Below are 17,205 nucleotides of genomic sequence, written 5' to 3'. Positions count from 1 at the left end.
ACCACCCTTGTGGAGGAGAATATACTACCCCTCATCCTCCCTTACATACACTTTCTATATAAATATTCTCTGCGTCGTCTTATTCTCTCATGCTTACACCTTTCCTATACGTCATAGATCATCCTGATACATCGCTAATTGTTGACTGTTGGCTAGTCAATAATCTCCTGACTTTATAATATAACAGCTTAGTCTTTATAATAATATCCATTATCTAAACTAGAATAAATTTAATGATTAATTATATTGATTTGCTCGTCATTTTTACTACCAGTTATCTGGATGGTTACATTGATACTTACCAGTTCTATTTTCAAGCTCCAAAATAAAGGAAAATATATCTGAAGAATTATAATAAAAAATAATTAGAATCTTGGTTTGAAAAAAATTGAGAAGTACATGTTGATGTATTTGGAGTTTTTATTTAGTTGAAAAGTACATTTACCTGATGAAGATCAAAAATGAGAAGTTGGCATTTGTAGAAGGAAAAGTAATTGATTGCTGGAACTTTGTACTCTCAAGTTCTCATTGGGCGATAGGAAAGTACTTAATGAGTTTTACTGGCAGTGAACCCACGGAATATTGAGACACCAGTACCACAAAGAGGTGGAAGATAACTCGTATCCGCCATGCTGGATTTCCCGGAGTCGCAAAAGGAGTTCAAGTTATTCTCTCATGAAGCGTCAGGGGTGAGATGGTCTTTTCCTCTCTCTATCTAATTCCGTACTACCTCCCACTTTGAAAGCCACCAGACCACGCCCCAATGTTCACACATAAGCCAATAGCATCGCGACATCGTAACACTGACATCCACCAATAGGATTACCCTCTGACACGGTGTTTCGCTTGTCACCGATTGCACAAGTGAAACAACTTACTGTTCTCAATCCGTAATGCCTTATATTCAATTCCGTATGCGACACTATCCGCATATCATTTAAGATATCAACTTCCAGCATCCCCTTTCTTACCAAGACATTTACATTCGCTCTGAAGACTAAAGGATAAAAAGATTATAACCATGTCTGTAACACTCAATCATTAAATCCTTCTACAAATCTGTCATCTCTCTCCTTTTTTTTTTATTTCATTCAGTCACTACTTTTTAATTAATAGGAATTGGATTGTTTTGATAGCTTCTTGATAGGGTTACTGTTCCAGTTAGTTATACATTAAAAGTTCTGTAATATTTGTGATATAAATAAAAATTAAAAACAATTTTTGAAATATGTTGTCACTCATTTCTGACATTGTTTATTTATTTAGCCAACGAAAAATGATTGAAAACTTCAAAATTTATCATATAAATGCCTCAGTAGATCAATATACCTATTATTAACACTTAAATGTAGCATTATTTTCAATGATAATATACAAAATATATGAAAATCAATAATTAAAGTATTGGCCTTACATTAATTTACTAAAGAAAAAGTAAAGAACTTTTTTTCAAAATTTATAACACTCTATAAAAGTTGATACTTTTTATTCAAAAATTCGATTGCATTTTTTTAACTTTATTTAGATAAGTAAATTATATCTACTTAAATAAGCCATTATATAATGGAATTGAAAGATTAAATTAATAATTTTGTTGTAAAAGGTTAATAATACCTAAATGCTATGATAGTAATTTTCTTCATTTGATCGGTTTCAAATTAATATTTCGTAACATACACAAATCTCTTGCAGTTACTTTTCTTCCTGGCGTAGTCTGAATATCGTACAACCTGAGTACCAAATCGGTTGTGAATAATTCAGGTAGTGCTTTCAATAAACAAGGTACCTATAAAATAGAAAAAACAACCGTTGATTAGCATCAATGAGCAAAATAAAAGTTTTATTAACTCTCAAAAGACAATCTTATTGTAACCAACGTTAAGGGTAACCAGAATTTATATTTACTCCAATATAGAACATTAATTAAATACGTAGGAAATTATTTTAAAAATATTTCTATTGTCTTATTGATTTTGATTTTTTGGTGTTCATTGCAGCTAAAAACATAACATTTCTAAAAACAAGTTATTTTTTATAATTACAATAATAAAAAGGTTATTCTTCTAGAGTTAATGAAGTAAAATAAATGATTTATTTACCAAAGTTTGTGGGAGTCCTTGAAGAACAACACGCGTTCTATCTTTTCCACACTGAACCATGAGTTTTAAGAACTGAAGAATAAAATGAGTCTGCTGAGACACTTGGCCGTCGCGAGCAGCGAGGTAGTTAAATGTTTTAAAAAGTCCATTAAGTGCAGTCAGAAGTGGATCTCTTAAAACAACAGATTTGTGACCATTGGCACTTCCTTGTGCTTGAGGAGATGAATTAGATCCGAAAATAGGATTTGTATCTCCAGTTTCATTAAGTCTTAAAAGCTTATTTGCAGGACCACAAAGCGCCTCCATCTCTTCAGACTCAAAGTCTCTTCTCGTTCGTTTTCTACTATTCCCTCTCGGAGGATTTGAATTATTATACTCCAATGTTGAAAGAATACAATAAACACAAAGCTTTGCCAATTGAGACGATTGCGGTTCTACCAGCTGATCGTTTTGAAGAGAATTATAGAGATATTCCGGCAGAACGTGATTAATAAGATCTAATGTACAATTTTCAATGTCTAAGTGAAAAATAGCAAACACAAGATCAATAGCTTGATCCAGTTGTTCTTGATAACGATATTTTAATGCTTCCCTTACAAGATTCGAAACAAACCACAACGATCCACCAGTATTAAGAAGTGATTCTAGAGTATGAGTTGCTTGAATATTTACCCAACTTCTCTGCTGAATGTCTTGCCAAATTGATTTCAATTGTTCTAATATTGGTTGTCGTGAGATTATATTATGAGACATAGACAATGCTTTGGTTTTGGACTGAGTTGGTGGATGAATATCATACTGCATTTTTCGAATAATCTGGAACATAAGACTACAAGTGTCATGCTTGAAGTTATCTTGCATCTCGTCGGTTGGCAATGGCGTTATAAACTGCTGAACCATATTCATAGGCTTTAGTAAGGCATCTTGATGTGTAATACTCATATGTGCACATAACCATGCTGCAGCACAAACTGGAAGACAACACGCGGCTGATCGAAGATTATCCAAGGCACGTTTAACATCACCAGCTCCAAGAGCACCTGATTCCCAAGCAAATAAAAGCTCTTTGACTGCTCCCATTGCACTTTGACACGTGATATGCCATTTTACATTACCAGATTTTAAATCTAACTCAGAAGATTTTATTTGAGCAAGTAAACTATCAAGTTTAGCTTGATCAATATTTTGTACCATCTTTTGTGGAGATTTTGGCTTATCTTTTTCAGGCATGCACTCACGTACCCATTGCTCAAAAAATGAATCTCCATTTTCTTCTAGAACTATGTCTGATCCATATGTTTGCACAATAAAACAAAGAATTAAAAATGAAATATCAAATAACATTGCTCGAGTTGCTGCTGTTTTTCCAGGAACCGGTTCATTAATTTGTTTGCTGCATTCATTAAACTTAATCAATTTGGTGACAAAATTCTTCAATTGTCCTTCAACGGTTGCTACAGCAAGCATGAGATCTAAACTTTTACCATTTAAAACTTGACAAAGCATACTCAATAAAGCTTCTTGAATTTTCGTGTAATCCGCATTGAGTGTTTTAAGAATTCCAGCAAGTGTTGGTTCTGCTCTAACAATTACTTTCATTATAGATGATGTAGGAGAGCTCGAAGATTCTAATTGTTGTAAAGCTGCTGCAACTCCTTCTCTTCTACTACTTATTTGTTTTACATGTCGCTCACTGACAAGATTAACTTTATGCAGTTCATTGAGTAAACATTCAACACTATTACAAGAACAAGTAGCATCCATGATATCTAGAAGTGGAGTGAATTGTAGGAGTAATTCGAATGCATCAACAATATCTTGTGAATATTCAAATCTATCTTCTTGACCTGATGCATTCAATGAAGCTACATGAAGCTCTTTAAGAATAAAAGGTATTTTCAGAAATGTTACTGCACCCCATTGAGATTCTTTGAATGTTCCAGTAACGTTATGTAAACACATCAAACAAGCTCTGATAATTTCACAATAAAGTCTAGCATTTGTATATCCTTTTAACCGTTTAATCATTAGAAGTTGATTTACGAACACAGTCGTTTCAGTGCTGGGGTTTAAAAGAACTTGAACAGCAAATAAAGGTTGTAAACAATACGTTATTGACTCCATTGGAATATTTGATAAATTAGGAGAAACTGTTTCAATGTCCAGGTTAGATAATTTCTTCAATGACTCATCAATCAATGCTGGTGATCTAATATTATTTGTTTTATGAGTTAATTCAATTTCTTGGCACTTTTTCACCACTTCAAGGTATAAATCTTTATCATCATACTTGGCAAGATACATCATTGCACAAAGAAAATCCGAACTTAACATTTGTTTCAATATACTAGCAGGCTTTTCGATAAGATCTAATGGCTGGCTGATCAAAGTATTATTTTGAGGCATTTTGGTGAGATTATAAAGATAACATTGAAGTAACCAATCAACTATGGATAGAACTGCATTTGCTAGAAGGTCTTCTTCAGGTTTTCCACGACAAGTGATGCCTACAATAATTGAATCTAGAAACTCGAGGAGACAGATAATGCAATGAGGCTTATGAAAAGCATCATACTTGCTTATTCGTTGTAGAACAGCTGCATATGAGACTAACTGAGAACTAAGTGAATGTTTCAAATACGATAGCACAAGTTGATTAGGTCCAGGACCAACAAGTGCTTGTTGGAGAATACAATCTGCTAAGTTATAAACATCTCCACTTACGCCTCTTGGTAGGATAGTTTTTATGTTGATTCCCCATTGCAAATCACTCCAACGTTCTCGCCATGCACGAAGTATTAAAGCTTTCAAACTACTCGTTTTACTCGTGACTTTGGTCTCCATCGTTGAAGTTAATAATAGTGTACACATGTTTTTATTTATTCCAATTCCTAGGGAAAAAAACAAAATTACAATTGAATCAATTTTGTTCTAGTGTCTAACCTCTCTGCATAATACTTTCTTTGAATTAATAGTATTTTCATCAGTTTAATGATTTTTATACATACCTCATGACTTTAATATTATCAGAAGCAACTAATATTTATAAAGAATGAATATTTGTTATTAATTTTTAAAGTTTATAGCAATAATTTCGTGTGCTTATATTATTTATCAACAAAAGTTGCCACGGTAGGTCATACAACTATTATAGTTCACTTTGACGCCGTTAGAGTTCCTTTTTTTCCTGAAAACATGTAGGGTAAGTTAACTAGTATCGATAATGTAGACAAAATATATGCCTGTACAGAGAAAAGTTTTTTCTTGTCATTAGAAAGATGGTAGTAGTAGTATAATCCAGAATTTCAGTTTAAATTTATTTTTTCAATGGATTTACTTTTGTTACAAAATTGTTTGATACGAATTCTAGTCCTCAGAGCATGTTGCTTGGTCATAACACTCCTCTCTATGATGAGAAATAACATTCCAAAGTTGACACAATAATTTTCTCAAGTTCTTTCATGTCAATGTATCTTTTTTTAATGCGTTCTATATTTTGAAAATTTCTGTAACAAAATAAATAGTATTTGATAAGTAAAATATACATGATGTAAGATATTCTCATATTTGTATTTAAAATGAAACTTGGAAAGAATGAAACATATACATTCAAGTGTTACAAGTGCATATGACAGATTATTATATTTTTTACTATTCTCACGTGGTAAGTTTTTATAAAAATAAAAATGCTTTATGCTTTCACATGGTAAATTGATTTTAAGAAAGTAATAAGAACAAATTTGAATGGAATTATCTTTTCTTTTATTACTAACTAAATATCGGATTAATCAGAATACTTCTTGTAAATAAGATATTTTTAATAGTATAATTTATCCAGTCGCAAAACTCAATGTATTAATTTTTGGAATTTACATCTATCTAAGAAAATGTAAATTACAAAATCAACGACGTCATTTTAATGATTTTTTTATATAGCTGTAAAAAATTGGCAAATTTTTGACAATTTTCAAAATGTAAAATTTAAAATCATCTTAGTAAATTTGAATATAACATAAATTCTAGTATATAAGAAGATACATCGATATTAATTTACAAATGAAACTAATTTTGGAGTAGATTAGAAGTGCTACATGCATAAATGTTTACTATTATTATAGTAATTTATAAGAAATGAAGTATTGGACATTAAATTGAAGCAAATGATGTCTAAATATGAAATGATTGATGCCTCGATAAATTTGAAATTATCTATTTATTTATTAGTAATATTTATAATCTAATGAAAAGGGAAAAAAGTATAATAACAACCAAAAAAAAAATTTATTTTTTTTTTTTATAAGATCTCATAATTGTGTGTAGGTAATAATTCACCATACACACTTTTCTAATCATCGATCACTTTTATATAAAAAAAAAAAAATAAAAATCTACTCTACTTTACTTATTTATGCAAAAACTAACAACTTGAAAAAAATCTACTACTGAAAAAAAATTATCTACGACGTTTCGCGGGTGGCATGCAATCTTCCCAATCCTCATTAAATTGATTTTTATCAATGTAATGTATTAAATGTTGAGAAGTAATGGGCCTAATTATACTATTTAAAACGGATCGGACAGTAATGAAAGAATTAGGGAAAAATTTATCTGTTCTTTCCCGCATAAATAACCAAGTTCCATTATTATATGTGCATTCTATTATTTTATTATCAAACTGTTGAATTTGTTTAGTAATTTTAATAAAACCAAATGGTTCTTCTAAACCCTCAACATATAAATGACCTATTTTCTTAGGTGATGTTCCCATACCTGATTCGACGAAGATTCTTAGCATGAAGTCCACTGAATTCGATGATAGCGGCTTCCACTTCAAGACAATTGCTGCAGGTCCAGGGATGTAGGGCTCCTTCGAAGGCTGGAAGATCAGACCGTCTGGTTCATGACCCAATTGTTTAACGAATTTTTCACTCAATAACTTGTTGACTTGTGTGATGTCCCAAAATTGCTTCTGACGAATAGAAAAGGGTTCTTGATCTCGGTGTATTCGGCTTTCCTTTAATGCTCTAATTCGGCTTCCTATTACTTCTTTCTCGATGATGTTATATCTCTCAATGAAAAATAAGTCTGTAGATACATCTCTGCCATCACACATAATAATATCATGAACTAGGTACCTAGGATAATTTTTACCATCCACTTTATCAATAACCATTTCTCCATCTAATAAAGTATCATTCAGAGTTCTAGAAAAGTCTTTATAATGTGGAAAAGTTAAACCAGACACTTCATAGACACTATTATTCCTATTAATAAAGAATATTTCCTTGTTAGCTCGAATGAACATCATAAATCTAGTACCATTAGCATTCCATGACACTTTGTATGGTCTGATTTTGAATTGGATAAGGTTATTGTGGTCCATAGAAACAGGTTGAGAACCAGGAAAACCATTTCCCTCCCATTTGCATAATTCTTGAACTTTTTTTTGAATTTTCACAACTTTCGCTAAATCTTGTACTGGTTTTACTCCAGGAACTCCAGCCATAAAAATAGGATTTTTTATCTTTTCGGAACTTTGGTATGACATTGTTCTATTACTTCACCTTAACTGTAAAAATTAACTAATTTTAATCACAAACACCCACTTATTCTTGAATGATCGTTTTCACGATTAATTTATGCAGTTAAAGCATAAAAACACAATAGCACTTGTATTTTCACGAAAGAAATGAGCGAAAAATAACACGATGTGCACAAGTCGAGAGTCAAATCTCATATGATTGAAAACATTTCTGGCTGGCTAGATACCTAGCTCTCATGCGCCTCCTGGTGGTGAAATCTAATGAAATGACACCATACGCCACCTAGTAGCGTGTTGGACGCCTCTAGGGGCATTTCTAATTATGAATATAAAATAGAGATTAAATAGATAAATTATAGAAAGATATTAAATTATTATTCATATATATATATTAATACATATTATTAAATGAATAGATTCTTACACAAAGCGATTAGAATGTTTTCAATAATTTCTTATGAATTCCGATAGATAACGATACGAAATCTGTCTATAGATGCTCATAAATTTATAAGAATCAATCAGAAAGTTGCATCAGAAATATTACTTGTTTTATAAGAATTTATAAGAAAACGTTCTATAGATACTTATAAAAAGTGCGATATTTCTGATGCAGCTTTCCGATTCATTCTTATAAAGTTTTTTTTTATAGGATTCTATCGGAATGTTTAACGAGGGACTCCATTTCCAATTGTAGAATATCAGTTACATTACAAACAAAAAGTTTGTCAGGAGTCAGCACTTCAAATAATTTTGAAACCATTCTAAGTTTTCGTAATATTCTAAATTAAAACTTTAGGCATTTTATCAAAATCATCGTCAAAAGTCTTTACAGTTCCAAAAGCTGATCAGTTGTAATTCGTTAGCATATTAAAAAAGACTTGGATCGATTTTATCTAAAATATTAATTCTAGCGCCATACTTTATAAAACTCTTACTTGTATCAGCAAATTATCTTTCTAAAGCAGTACGAAGAGCAGTGTCTCTATTTTTATTTAAAAAATTAAAATTGACTCCAATATTAGATCATTTTCATCTTTGCACAGAATCTTGATAAAGTTTTTGTCATTATTGGATCATAATTGAAACTTGCAATGTGGAAACATGTCAAGTTCTTTTATTTGGACTCTGTTATTAAAAATTGCGTTGAAAAGTATCTGCCATGTTATATTGAAGCAATCGTCAAAATTCTCAATTTTGCTTTCAAATCAAGAGATACGTCAGTGTCTCGTGCGCCAAGCATAAATCGCCGCCATTTAGCCCTTACATCACTACGAGGCACTACCGTGTCTCTATACAAATTATAAGATGATTTTTGCAGGTTATAATTTTTAAATTTAAAATTTTTTCCTTATTATAACATAAACATGGGCTGAAATTAAGAATTTACTTGGAAAGCGATCGTTGACTTTCGATTAAGTATACTATGGAGTATTATCATTGCTTCATTTATAATATACGAAATTGAGTAAAATAAGAGTTTATTCATGGAGAAATCATACGTTTTTTTTATCAAGTTGGTGATCAGAGTTTTCAATTGCTATAAAGTTCTCTCACTAACAGATTATAAAGTTAGTAACAAGTTAATTTTGCTCGAGCGCGAATATACAAATAATTAAAATATTTTCTGAACAGATTTTTTTCTTTTTATATTCCTCTTCAGTTGATATGTACAAAAAATGGTGAAATCTCTTCAAAAACAGCCTCCTCCTTCTGGGCTGTACAAAAATGTGCGCCAAACATAAATAACGACAATGATGAAATTACAAAAAGTCCTAAAATAATTAAACGCCAATTATCTAAATCTACAAATCAATTTCAATTTTCAATATTGAAAATATTTCAGCCAATTAATAAATAACAGTCACGCCAAGTTTTTGGTTGTTATGTTTATTGTGTCATTAAATGTACTAAATTTAAAAAAAAAAAAAACCGAAGAAAATAATTCATTTTAAATATTGTTGATTTGTAGATTTAAATAATTAGCGTTAAATTATTTTAGGACTTTTTGTAATTTCATCATTGTCGTTATTTATGTTTGGCGCACATTTTTGTACAGCCCAGAAGGAGGGGGCTGTTTTTGATGAGATACTTTTTTACTGTGTAGGAGAATATCAAAAGAATGAGGTTATAGAAACTCATTGTCCTGAACAAAGAATGAATTTTATTTAAAATATCTATTGCGAACTTTTGCAATTATATTAATTACCATAATCTATTGTTGTAGATTAGATCTCATGATCCACTCCTACTGGTTTTTATTGTATTTCAATTATTCTGTTCTGGAAGATTATCGATATTTATATTTTAGGTTATACGCTACAATATAAGAAGGCTGGTTCCAAATCGTACGTATAGTTGTCCCTAAGGATGGGCGATATTTGTCGATGTATCGAAATATCGATAAATTTTTTCTAATATCGAGTCTTTTTATTCGATATTTTTCATAGACGATACATCGATGGTCGATATTTTTTCTCGTAATATCGACCATGTAGAGACCTCTCGTGGTATTTTAAATAACTAACCAAAAGCCATTAGTAGTCACATGTTCAATGTCAGGTCTCACGCGTTTATTAATTATTTATTAATTAATTTATTAAGGTAAAAGGCCCAATTATGAAACACTTCTGTACCAGAAAAGTTCAATAATACGTTTCCGGAATTATTATAAAGTATCAAAATGACTTTTTTTGTTACCAAACTAAAGTTTAGACGTTTGTTTACTGCAAAAAAATTTTTTCAAAAAAAATCTACCTAAATTATATTGATAATGAACCAAAAAAGGCAGTGGTCTGAATGTACCTGATAAATGAAACACTTTTTCAACGATGTACCAGTGTTCCATAGGTAATGTCCCAATTTATGGTACTATGAAAATACATGGTAACTAAATGACACACTTTTTATAATTTCAAGTTTTACTGTGGAATAAATACTTATATCGATTTTTATTAAAAGAATAACTTTTTAAATTAATAATAATATAATTAACGATAATTTAATAATTTAATTTTTTAGTTTTATGATCACAGTAATGATAAACATACTAAGAAACGATTTGAATATATTTTAATATAATTTTATAACATTTATAAAGATTCTTCTTTAATTCTTTTTTGAATAGTTTTCATTTTCTCTTGTAATGCTTTTTTTTCTTCAGCCAATTTTTTTTCTTTCAATTGTAACTTCTTTTTTTGATCTAATTTTTGTTGCTTCAGATCTTTTTGTTTTTCTTTTTCCATTTCTTGAGACCACCACAAATCCGAAGTTGAAGCAGCTGGTTTTTTAGGTGCATTTGAAGATTTTAATTTATCCCGTTTTTTTTAGGTAGATATTTTACTGGTAAAGTGAATGCTTTACTAAAATTACTTTCAACATTAGAATTAACACCTGGAAAAACAGAAATGAATGAGGACTTTTATATAAGATTACTGAAAGTAAACTAAAAAACTTTACAGAAGTGAACTACTAACATTATATATGTAAATATATTATATTTATATAAATATAAATACTTACTCTTTTCTATATTTTCTATGGTCCATTCTGATGGTGTTGCTTGTGTATTTAAGAGTTCTTCCATTTTTAGAGCTTTTGATTGCTCAGTATTGAGTTCATCAGTCACTGGAATGGGTAATTCTGAATAATTTTTTATTGAATTCTCTGTAACAGCCAGAGCTAATTCACCATTATCTTGGACGATATAATCATTAGCCTCAGATAGTATATCAATATGACTTGAAATGGTTCCATTGATAACCATAGGTAAGCCTGGCTCTATAAACTTGTCAATGAACTCATCGATGTGCATGGGTGCTATTTCCAGGTTACTCTGGATATCTATAGTTGATGATTGATCCATTTCTTCTATGCTAACAGAACTAATTTTTGTATCACTACCTGAGTTTTTGGAATTTGGTATACTATGTATACTCATTTCATTGAACACATTGGCTTCTGGTACATTAATATTTTCAGTACTTAAACAATTATTTATACAATTATGTGTAGTGTTCATAACTATTCATCGATCTTTTGGAAACAAGAAACACAGAAAGTATTAAAAAGGAAGTTTACTCAGAATAGTTCATTCTATTATTACAATATTTATTGTTTTTAATTAATGATGAATCAATTCACATATAAATTCGCTGTTATCAGCAATGTCTTTAAACGCGGGCATTCTATAACATTTTTTTACTACAGAATCTATTGAAATAATATTTAAATCATCTGAAATGTCACTACATTTATATACTCCTATAAAATCGGACGTAATTCCGTAATCATAAGCATAGCTTTTATTTCTGTAATAACGAACAATTAAGGAATAGGAATCATTGTAGTGGATAATATTTTGTACTTGACATATCTTACCAGTATCAAGCATACAACAATTATCATTAATAGATATAGACAAGTCACATTTATTAAATCGGATTCTCTTATATTGGTGATAATTATCAGCATTTAGATGATTCGGAAGTGGGCCATTGTTGTGAACATTATAAACTGTTACCAATGCAGAATTATTGATAACTGTTTTTGGACGATTAAATGCATGACTCTCGTAGTATCTTAAAACATATTGTTGCAGTGGACGATTGCAGTGATGAATTTTTTGTCGGATTTTTATCATATTATTTTCAAACGGAAATGCTGAAAATAAATCTAACGCTCAAAAATGATGAACGTCATCGGTTAGATGTAGCAACCCATGGACATTGTAGCTGATAAATGCCTTACCATAAAAAATTTCAGCTTCCTCTACAAATATTTTTAAAAATTTCTCGGCTACATCTAATAAAAAATTTGTTGGAGAGGGCAATGCCAGAATTCGAATTGAAATGTGCAATAATAAGAAATGTTCATATACGTCTTTAGGAAGAATGTCTACAAGTACATTTGAGCCAACGTATAAGAGAAAATGACGAAACTCGGTCGCTTTATATTTTTTAAATTTATTTACTGGACTCGGTCGACGCGCGAACTCGCGAGGGCACCAAATTTTTAAATTTTCCAATCGCGACGACAATAATGTCATTTTCCGTGAATTTAATTTAGCTAAAAATCGGTGACCAATATATTTCCCCTCTACCCAGGCTTCTAACAATTTTTTCATTACGCCTAAACAAACCAGGTGCATATAATCAAATGGTACGCCACTAACGGGGGATATATCTAATTCATTCAACGGTGAACTACCATTTTTTTGATGTTTCGAATCCGTTCGACGATTGTAATCGTCGTCTGTTCTTAATTTAAATTGACTATTACAGAAAGTCATTCGATTTGAATCGCGAGTACCCGAAATATCACATTTTGAACATGGATTAGCAGATGTATGTCCTCGATGGTTAAGTACAAATGCCCGTGCTGGTGCGTCGCCTATAAAACCGCGAAACGTGATTTTAATTACATTATTATTGTATGAGATGCCACCATTCTTTTTGATTAATTGAAAATCTGCAATAAAATATTTAAAGAAAACACTCGAATCATCTGGCTTTTCCCCTCCATAGTATAAACCAACAATCACGGGTAATATGTTTGGAAAATTAATAATTTTCAATTGAATCGGCCAATATTGTTTAGTTTGCTGTCTATTAGCAGCAGCACCATTTGTACTTAATAAAAATTCTAAAGTTTCTGGAATCGAAGGTAAATTTTCAAGGATTTCGCGGATAGCCGGATAAATACCGATATGAATATACTTTCCATTACCCATCGGAATAATATTGACAGGTTTTCTACATGTTTTCAATAACGTACGTGTACATCTCGGAAAATTTGTGAAACAATGATGCTGCCGTAAAACTTTAAATAAATTATTTGCGTGAACCGCGTTGATATTATTATCTAGAATCCACTCGGCGATCAGTGAATTGAATGTATTATCGCGTTCCTGAACGTTACTTGGATCGTAAAAAATATTTCTATTTCTTTCAATATTAATGCCGGCCATTTCATACGACATACGAATTACTTCATACAGATCATCGGGAATAGAATCAATATTGTTCATAGAATCGTCAGTTACATTCATACAATCTGTCACATTATTATTGTTCCCTTCAAATGATTGAGAGTAATCTAATTCTTTAATCACAATTGAGCTACTATAATCATTTTCATCGTTATTAAAATTGTTGGATTGCTGGATACTGGTATTACTGAAATTGACATTGCAATGGATAGATGATTGGGAACACGAAGATGCTACATCTGGCCCATAGTTACTGGACTTTTCATGGCATTCGATACTCTGAAAAATATTTTGCATGCGTGAGCACCTATATATAGTACTTCTATACATTGCAATTCCATTCAACCGGTTTCGTTGCTGGCGTTTACTTAACTCCCAAAAATATTTGCGAAATGCTTTACCCATAATTACAATGTATACGTATAAAATTGAAATGAAACTTACTAAATGGAAGTCCGCTCAGATTCAGGCAAATGACAAAATCCGTTAACTATGATCGATACACCGTAGTAACTATTAAAATACCTATAAATACAAAAAATATCATAAAATTAATTTCACTGCATCAAATAATCATTGAAACGATACGGATTTGTTACTTCATGGAAGAAAGATTCCTACTAGTGCCATCAATAGGCATTTTACTGATAGAAGAGAAGGTCACAGGCTCGTTATATGCTAGAAAATACAAAGCCAATAAAAAATCTATGTGTAGGCAGAAGCCACATAATATTGTTTTTTGCTAAACCATTAAAAAATCGCAAAGGCCCCCTTACTTCTTGTAATTTCTCAGAAGAATACATTTAGTGTGTATATTCCCTAAAGATTATGGAACATTTAACTTTTCGATGTATGGCAAATTTACAGCATCAAGGGAACAATCTGATTATACAGAATTATTATTTAAACCATATCAGATTAACAATTTAAAATCCAAATCAATATACTCATCGACTCAGACTATAACAGCGCAAACAGAACACCAACATTAGGAATATGTTCTAAGACGAGATTGAACTACTCCTACACTTAGTAACCGTTCTGTATCTGAATGTACAAATAATATAGAATATCATTCGTAATTGGTCAAGTTGTACACGTGTAAAAATCACATTGAAATAATATCACCATTCATTTCGCTGAGGCATGAATTGCTACAAAATTATAAATTAATACTAATATGTAAAGAAAATGTCTACTTTGTGTATTATGTCATAATAAAACAAATTATAAGAAATACATCGAATGTATAGTTTAAATTCATGACGATTGCAATTCTAAATTCCGGCATTAATTCAACGTATATCCGAAAATGATACTGACCTATGCGAATACAAATATTTATTTCTTGGATTCTAATTTATAACACGAAAAAATACAGAAATTATTACAAATATAGAATTCAAATCTATGACACCTAAAATTATCGACCCCATAATTGTTTCTGCATATATAAAAAAAAAAATTCTAATCTATTGAAATTACAATATCTGCCCTTTGTATTTAAATTTTATACAGTAAAGAAATATAAAAAGTATTGCAAATATATATTTCATATCTATGGCACTTAAAATGATTAACCCCGTCATTATCTTAACGTACGGCAGAAAAGATTTCTAATATATGCAAATAAGAATATCTGCCTATTGGATTTCAATTAAATAGGATAAGGACATACAACAATGATTAAGAATATATTATTCAAATTTAAGACAAGTAAAATTTCTACTTCGATTATTACTTTAACAAATGTCAATAAATAATTCCAATATATTGAAATTAAAATAGTTGCCGTTCGTATTGCAAATTAATAAGATAAAGAAACATAAATATTACTGCAAAAGTGAAACTAATAAAACAAGGAAAAATACAAATTATTGCAAATATATACTCTTCATTTATGACATTTCAAATTGTTAACCCCATCATAACTTCAGTATATATCAAAAAGTAATACTTATACACCGGATTCAAAATTTTTCTTTTGTTATTAAATTTTACTACCCTCCAATGGTTACATGTATTAACTGTTTCAATATATTTTTAAAAATTCCTTAGACAATGACAACATCTGAAAACTATCGAGATTTAAGCTTCTAAACGTTTAAAAACTTTCTAGATGTATTTGACAAAGCATTTGTATGAGTCCCGGGCACTAATCTCCCCGCAATAAAATTTTATAAGTGTCTACATTTTTAAGTACAATGTTTGCATTTGAATTTCAATCAAGTGGAATTCTTTTTTGATTTTTGTTAAAATAAAGTTGAGTTTCACTACTTTAATCGTCATATAGTTGAAATATAGACATGCTATGTTTGTGAAATTCATAATTTTCTTCAGACCCACGCGGGAAGATTACTTCTATGCTTGGACCCTATGTGTCCCGTTGCAAACATTGTACTTAAAAATGTAGACACTTATAAAATTTTATTGCGGGGAGATTAGTGCCCGGGACTCATACAAATGCTTTGTCAAATACATCTAGAAAGTTTTTAAACGTTTAGAAGCTTAAATCTCGATAGTTTTCAGATGTTGTCATTGTCTAAGGAATTTTTAAAAATATATTGAAACAGTTAATACATGTAACCATTGGAGGGTAGTAAAATTTAATAACAAAAGAAAAATTTTGAATCCGGTGTATAAGTATTACTTTTTGATATATACTGAAGTTATGATGGGGTTAACAATTTGAAATGTCATAGATGAAGAGTATATATTTGCAATAATTTGTATTTTTCCTTGTCTTATTAGTTTCACAAACGAAGGGCCGATCTTCTAACTCGAATAAATGTAAATTCTTATTTGAAATATGTAAAAATTACGATGGGATTTATAATGTCACATGTCTTAGATTTAAAATAAATATTTGCAATAATTCCTACATTTTATATTTTTGTAAAATGTAAATAAAAAACCAGATATTCTATTTCCAATATATTAAAATTCGTTCTTAATATATAAAAAAAAAAAATAATGGGGTTCATAACTTTGATTGTCTTGAATTTAAAATATATATTTGAAATAATTTTTACATTCTTATACTTGATAGAAATAAAATACAAACGGCCGCGATATTCCAATCCCAAATTATAAAAATATTGGTTTTAAAATATATAGAAAAAATGATGGGGTTGATCATGGTAATTCCCATATAGTTGAAATATAGACATGCTATGTTTGTGAAATTCATAATTTTCCTCAGACCCACGCGTGAAGATTACTCCTATGCTTGGACCCTATGTGTCCCGTTGCAAACATTGTACTTAAAAATGTAGACACTCATAAAATTTTATTGCTAGCATATTAGTGCTCGAGAGTTATGTTGAACCAATGACAGGGTGAACTATTTTGGATGTCATAGATTTGATATATGTATTGGCGATGATTTTTATATTTCCTTATCTGATTAGATCAAAATACAAAGGCTAGATACTTTAATTCCAATGTATTAGAATTCTTTTTCGATATATGTTGTAATAATGATATGGTTAATTTTTGTAATTGTAATATATTCAAAATGTACTTTCGCAGTAATTTTTAATACTTCCTTATTTCATTAATTCCGAATACAAAGG

General features: G+C 30.3%; 2 protein-coding genes and 1 long non-coding RNA gene across 4 annotated transcripts; all 3 read right to left on the bottom strand.

Moving 5' to 3' along the window:
* Positions 1-86: 86 nt before the first annotated feature.
* LOC118064158 (uncharacterized) lies at positions 87-557 on the bottom strand. The gene is made up of 3 exons (XR_004690033.1): positions 446-557; positions 303-341; positions 87-219 (listed from the first exon to the last, which is right to left on the bottom strand). It is a non-coding gene; the product is annotated as an uncharacterized lncRNA (long non-coding RNA).
* Positions 558-1,325: 768 nt separating this feature from the next.
* On the bottom strand, positions 1,326-5,240 carry MED24 (mediator complex subunit 24). 2 transcript variants are annotated; one of them, XM_035078575.1, is made up of 3 exons: positions 5,108-5,240; positions 2,100-4,990; positions 1,326-1,786 (listed from the first exon to the last, which is right to left on the bottom strand). In XM_035078575.1, exons 2-3 carry the CDS (start codon positions 4,968-4,970, stop codon positions 1,640-1,642), a joined length of 3,018 nt encoding a protein of 1,005 aa, XP_034934466.1. In that variant the 5' UTR covers positions 4,971-4,990; positions 5,108-5,240; the 3' UTR covers positions 1,326-1,639. The 2 variants fall into 2 exon arrangements, with proteins under 2 accessions (XP_034934466.1, XP_034934467.1); XM_035078576.1 differs by lacking the exon at positions 5,108-5,240 and having other exon boundaries at positions 2,100-4,606; positions 4,675-4,811.
* Positions 5,241-6,552: 1,312 nt separating this feature from the next.
* LOC118064162 (mRNA-capping enzyme-like) lies at positions 6,553-7,647 on the bottom strand. Its single transcript, XM_035078582.1, has one exon. It carries the CDS (start codon positions 7,645-7,647, stop codon positions 6,553-6,555), a length of 1,095 nt encoding a protein of 364 aa, XP_034934473.1.
* Positions 7,648-17,205: the final 9,558 nt, after the last annotated feature.

Source organism: Chelonus insularis, unplaced genomic scaffold (assembly GCF_013357705.1).
Source record: "Chelonus insularis isolate UGA/USDA-ARS -01 unplaced genomic scaffold, ASM1335770v1 contig_162_pilon, whole genome shotgun sequence".
In the NCBI taxonomy this organism is placed as follows: Eukaryota; Metazoa; Arthropoda; class Insecta; order Hymenoptera; family Braconidae; genus Chelonus; species Chelonus insularis.
This window is presented reverse-complemented; position numbering and strand designations above follow the sequence as displayed.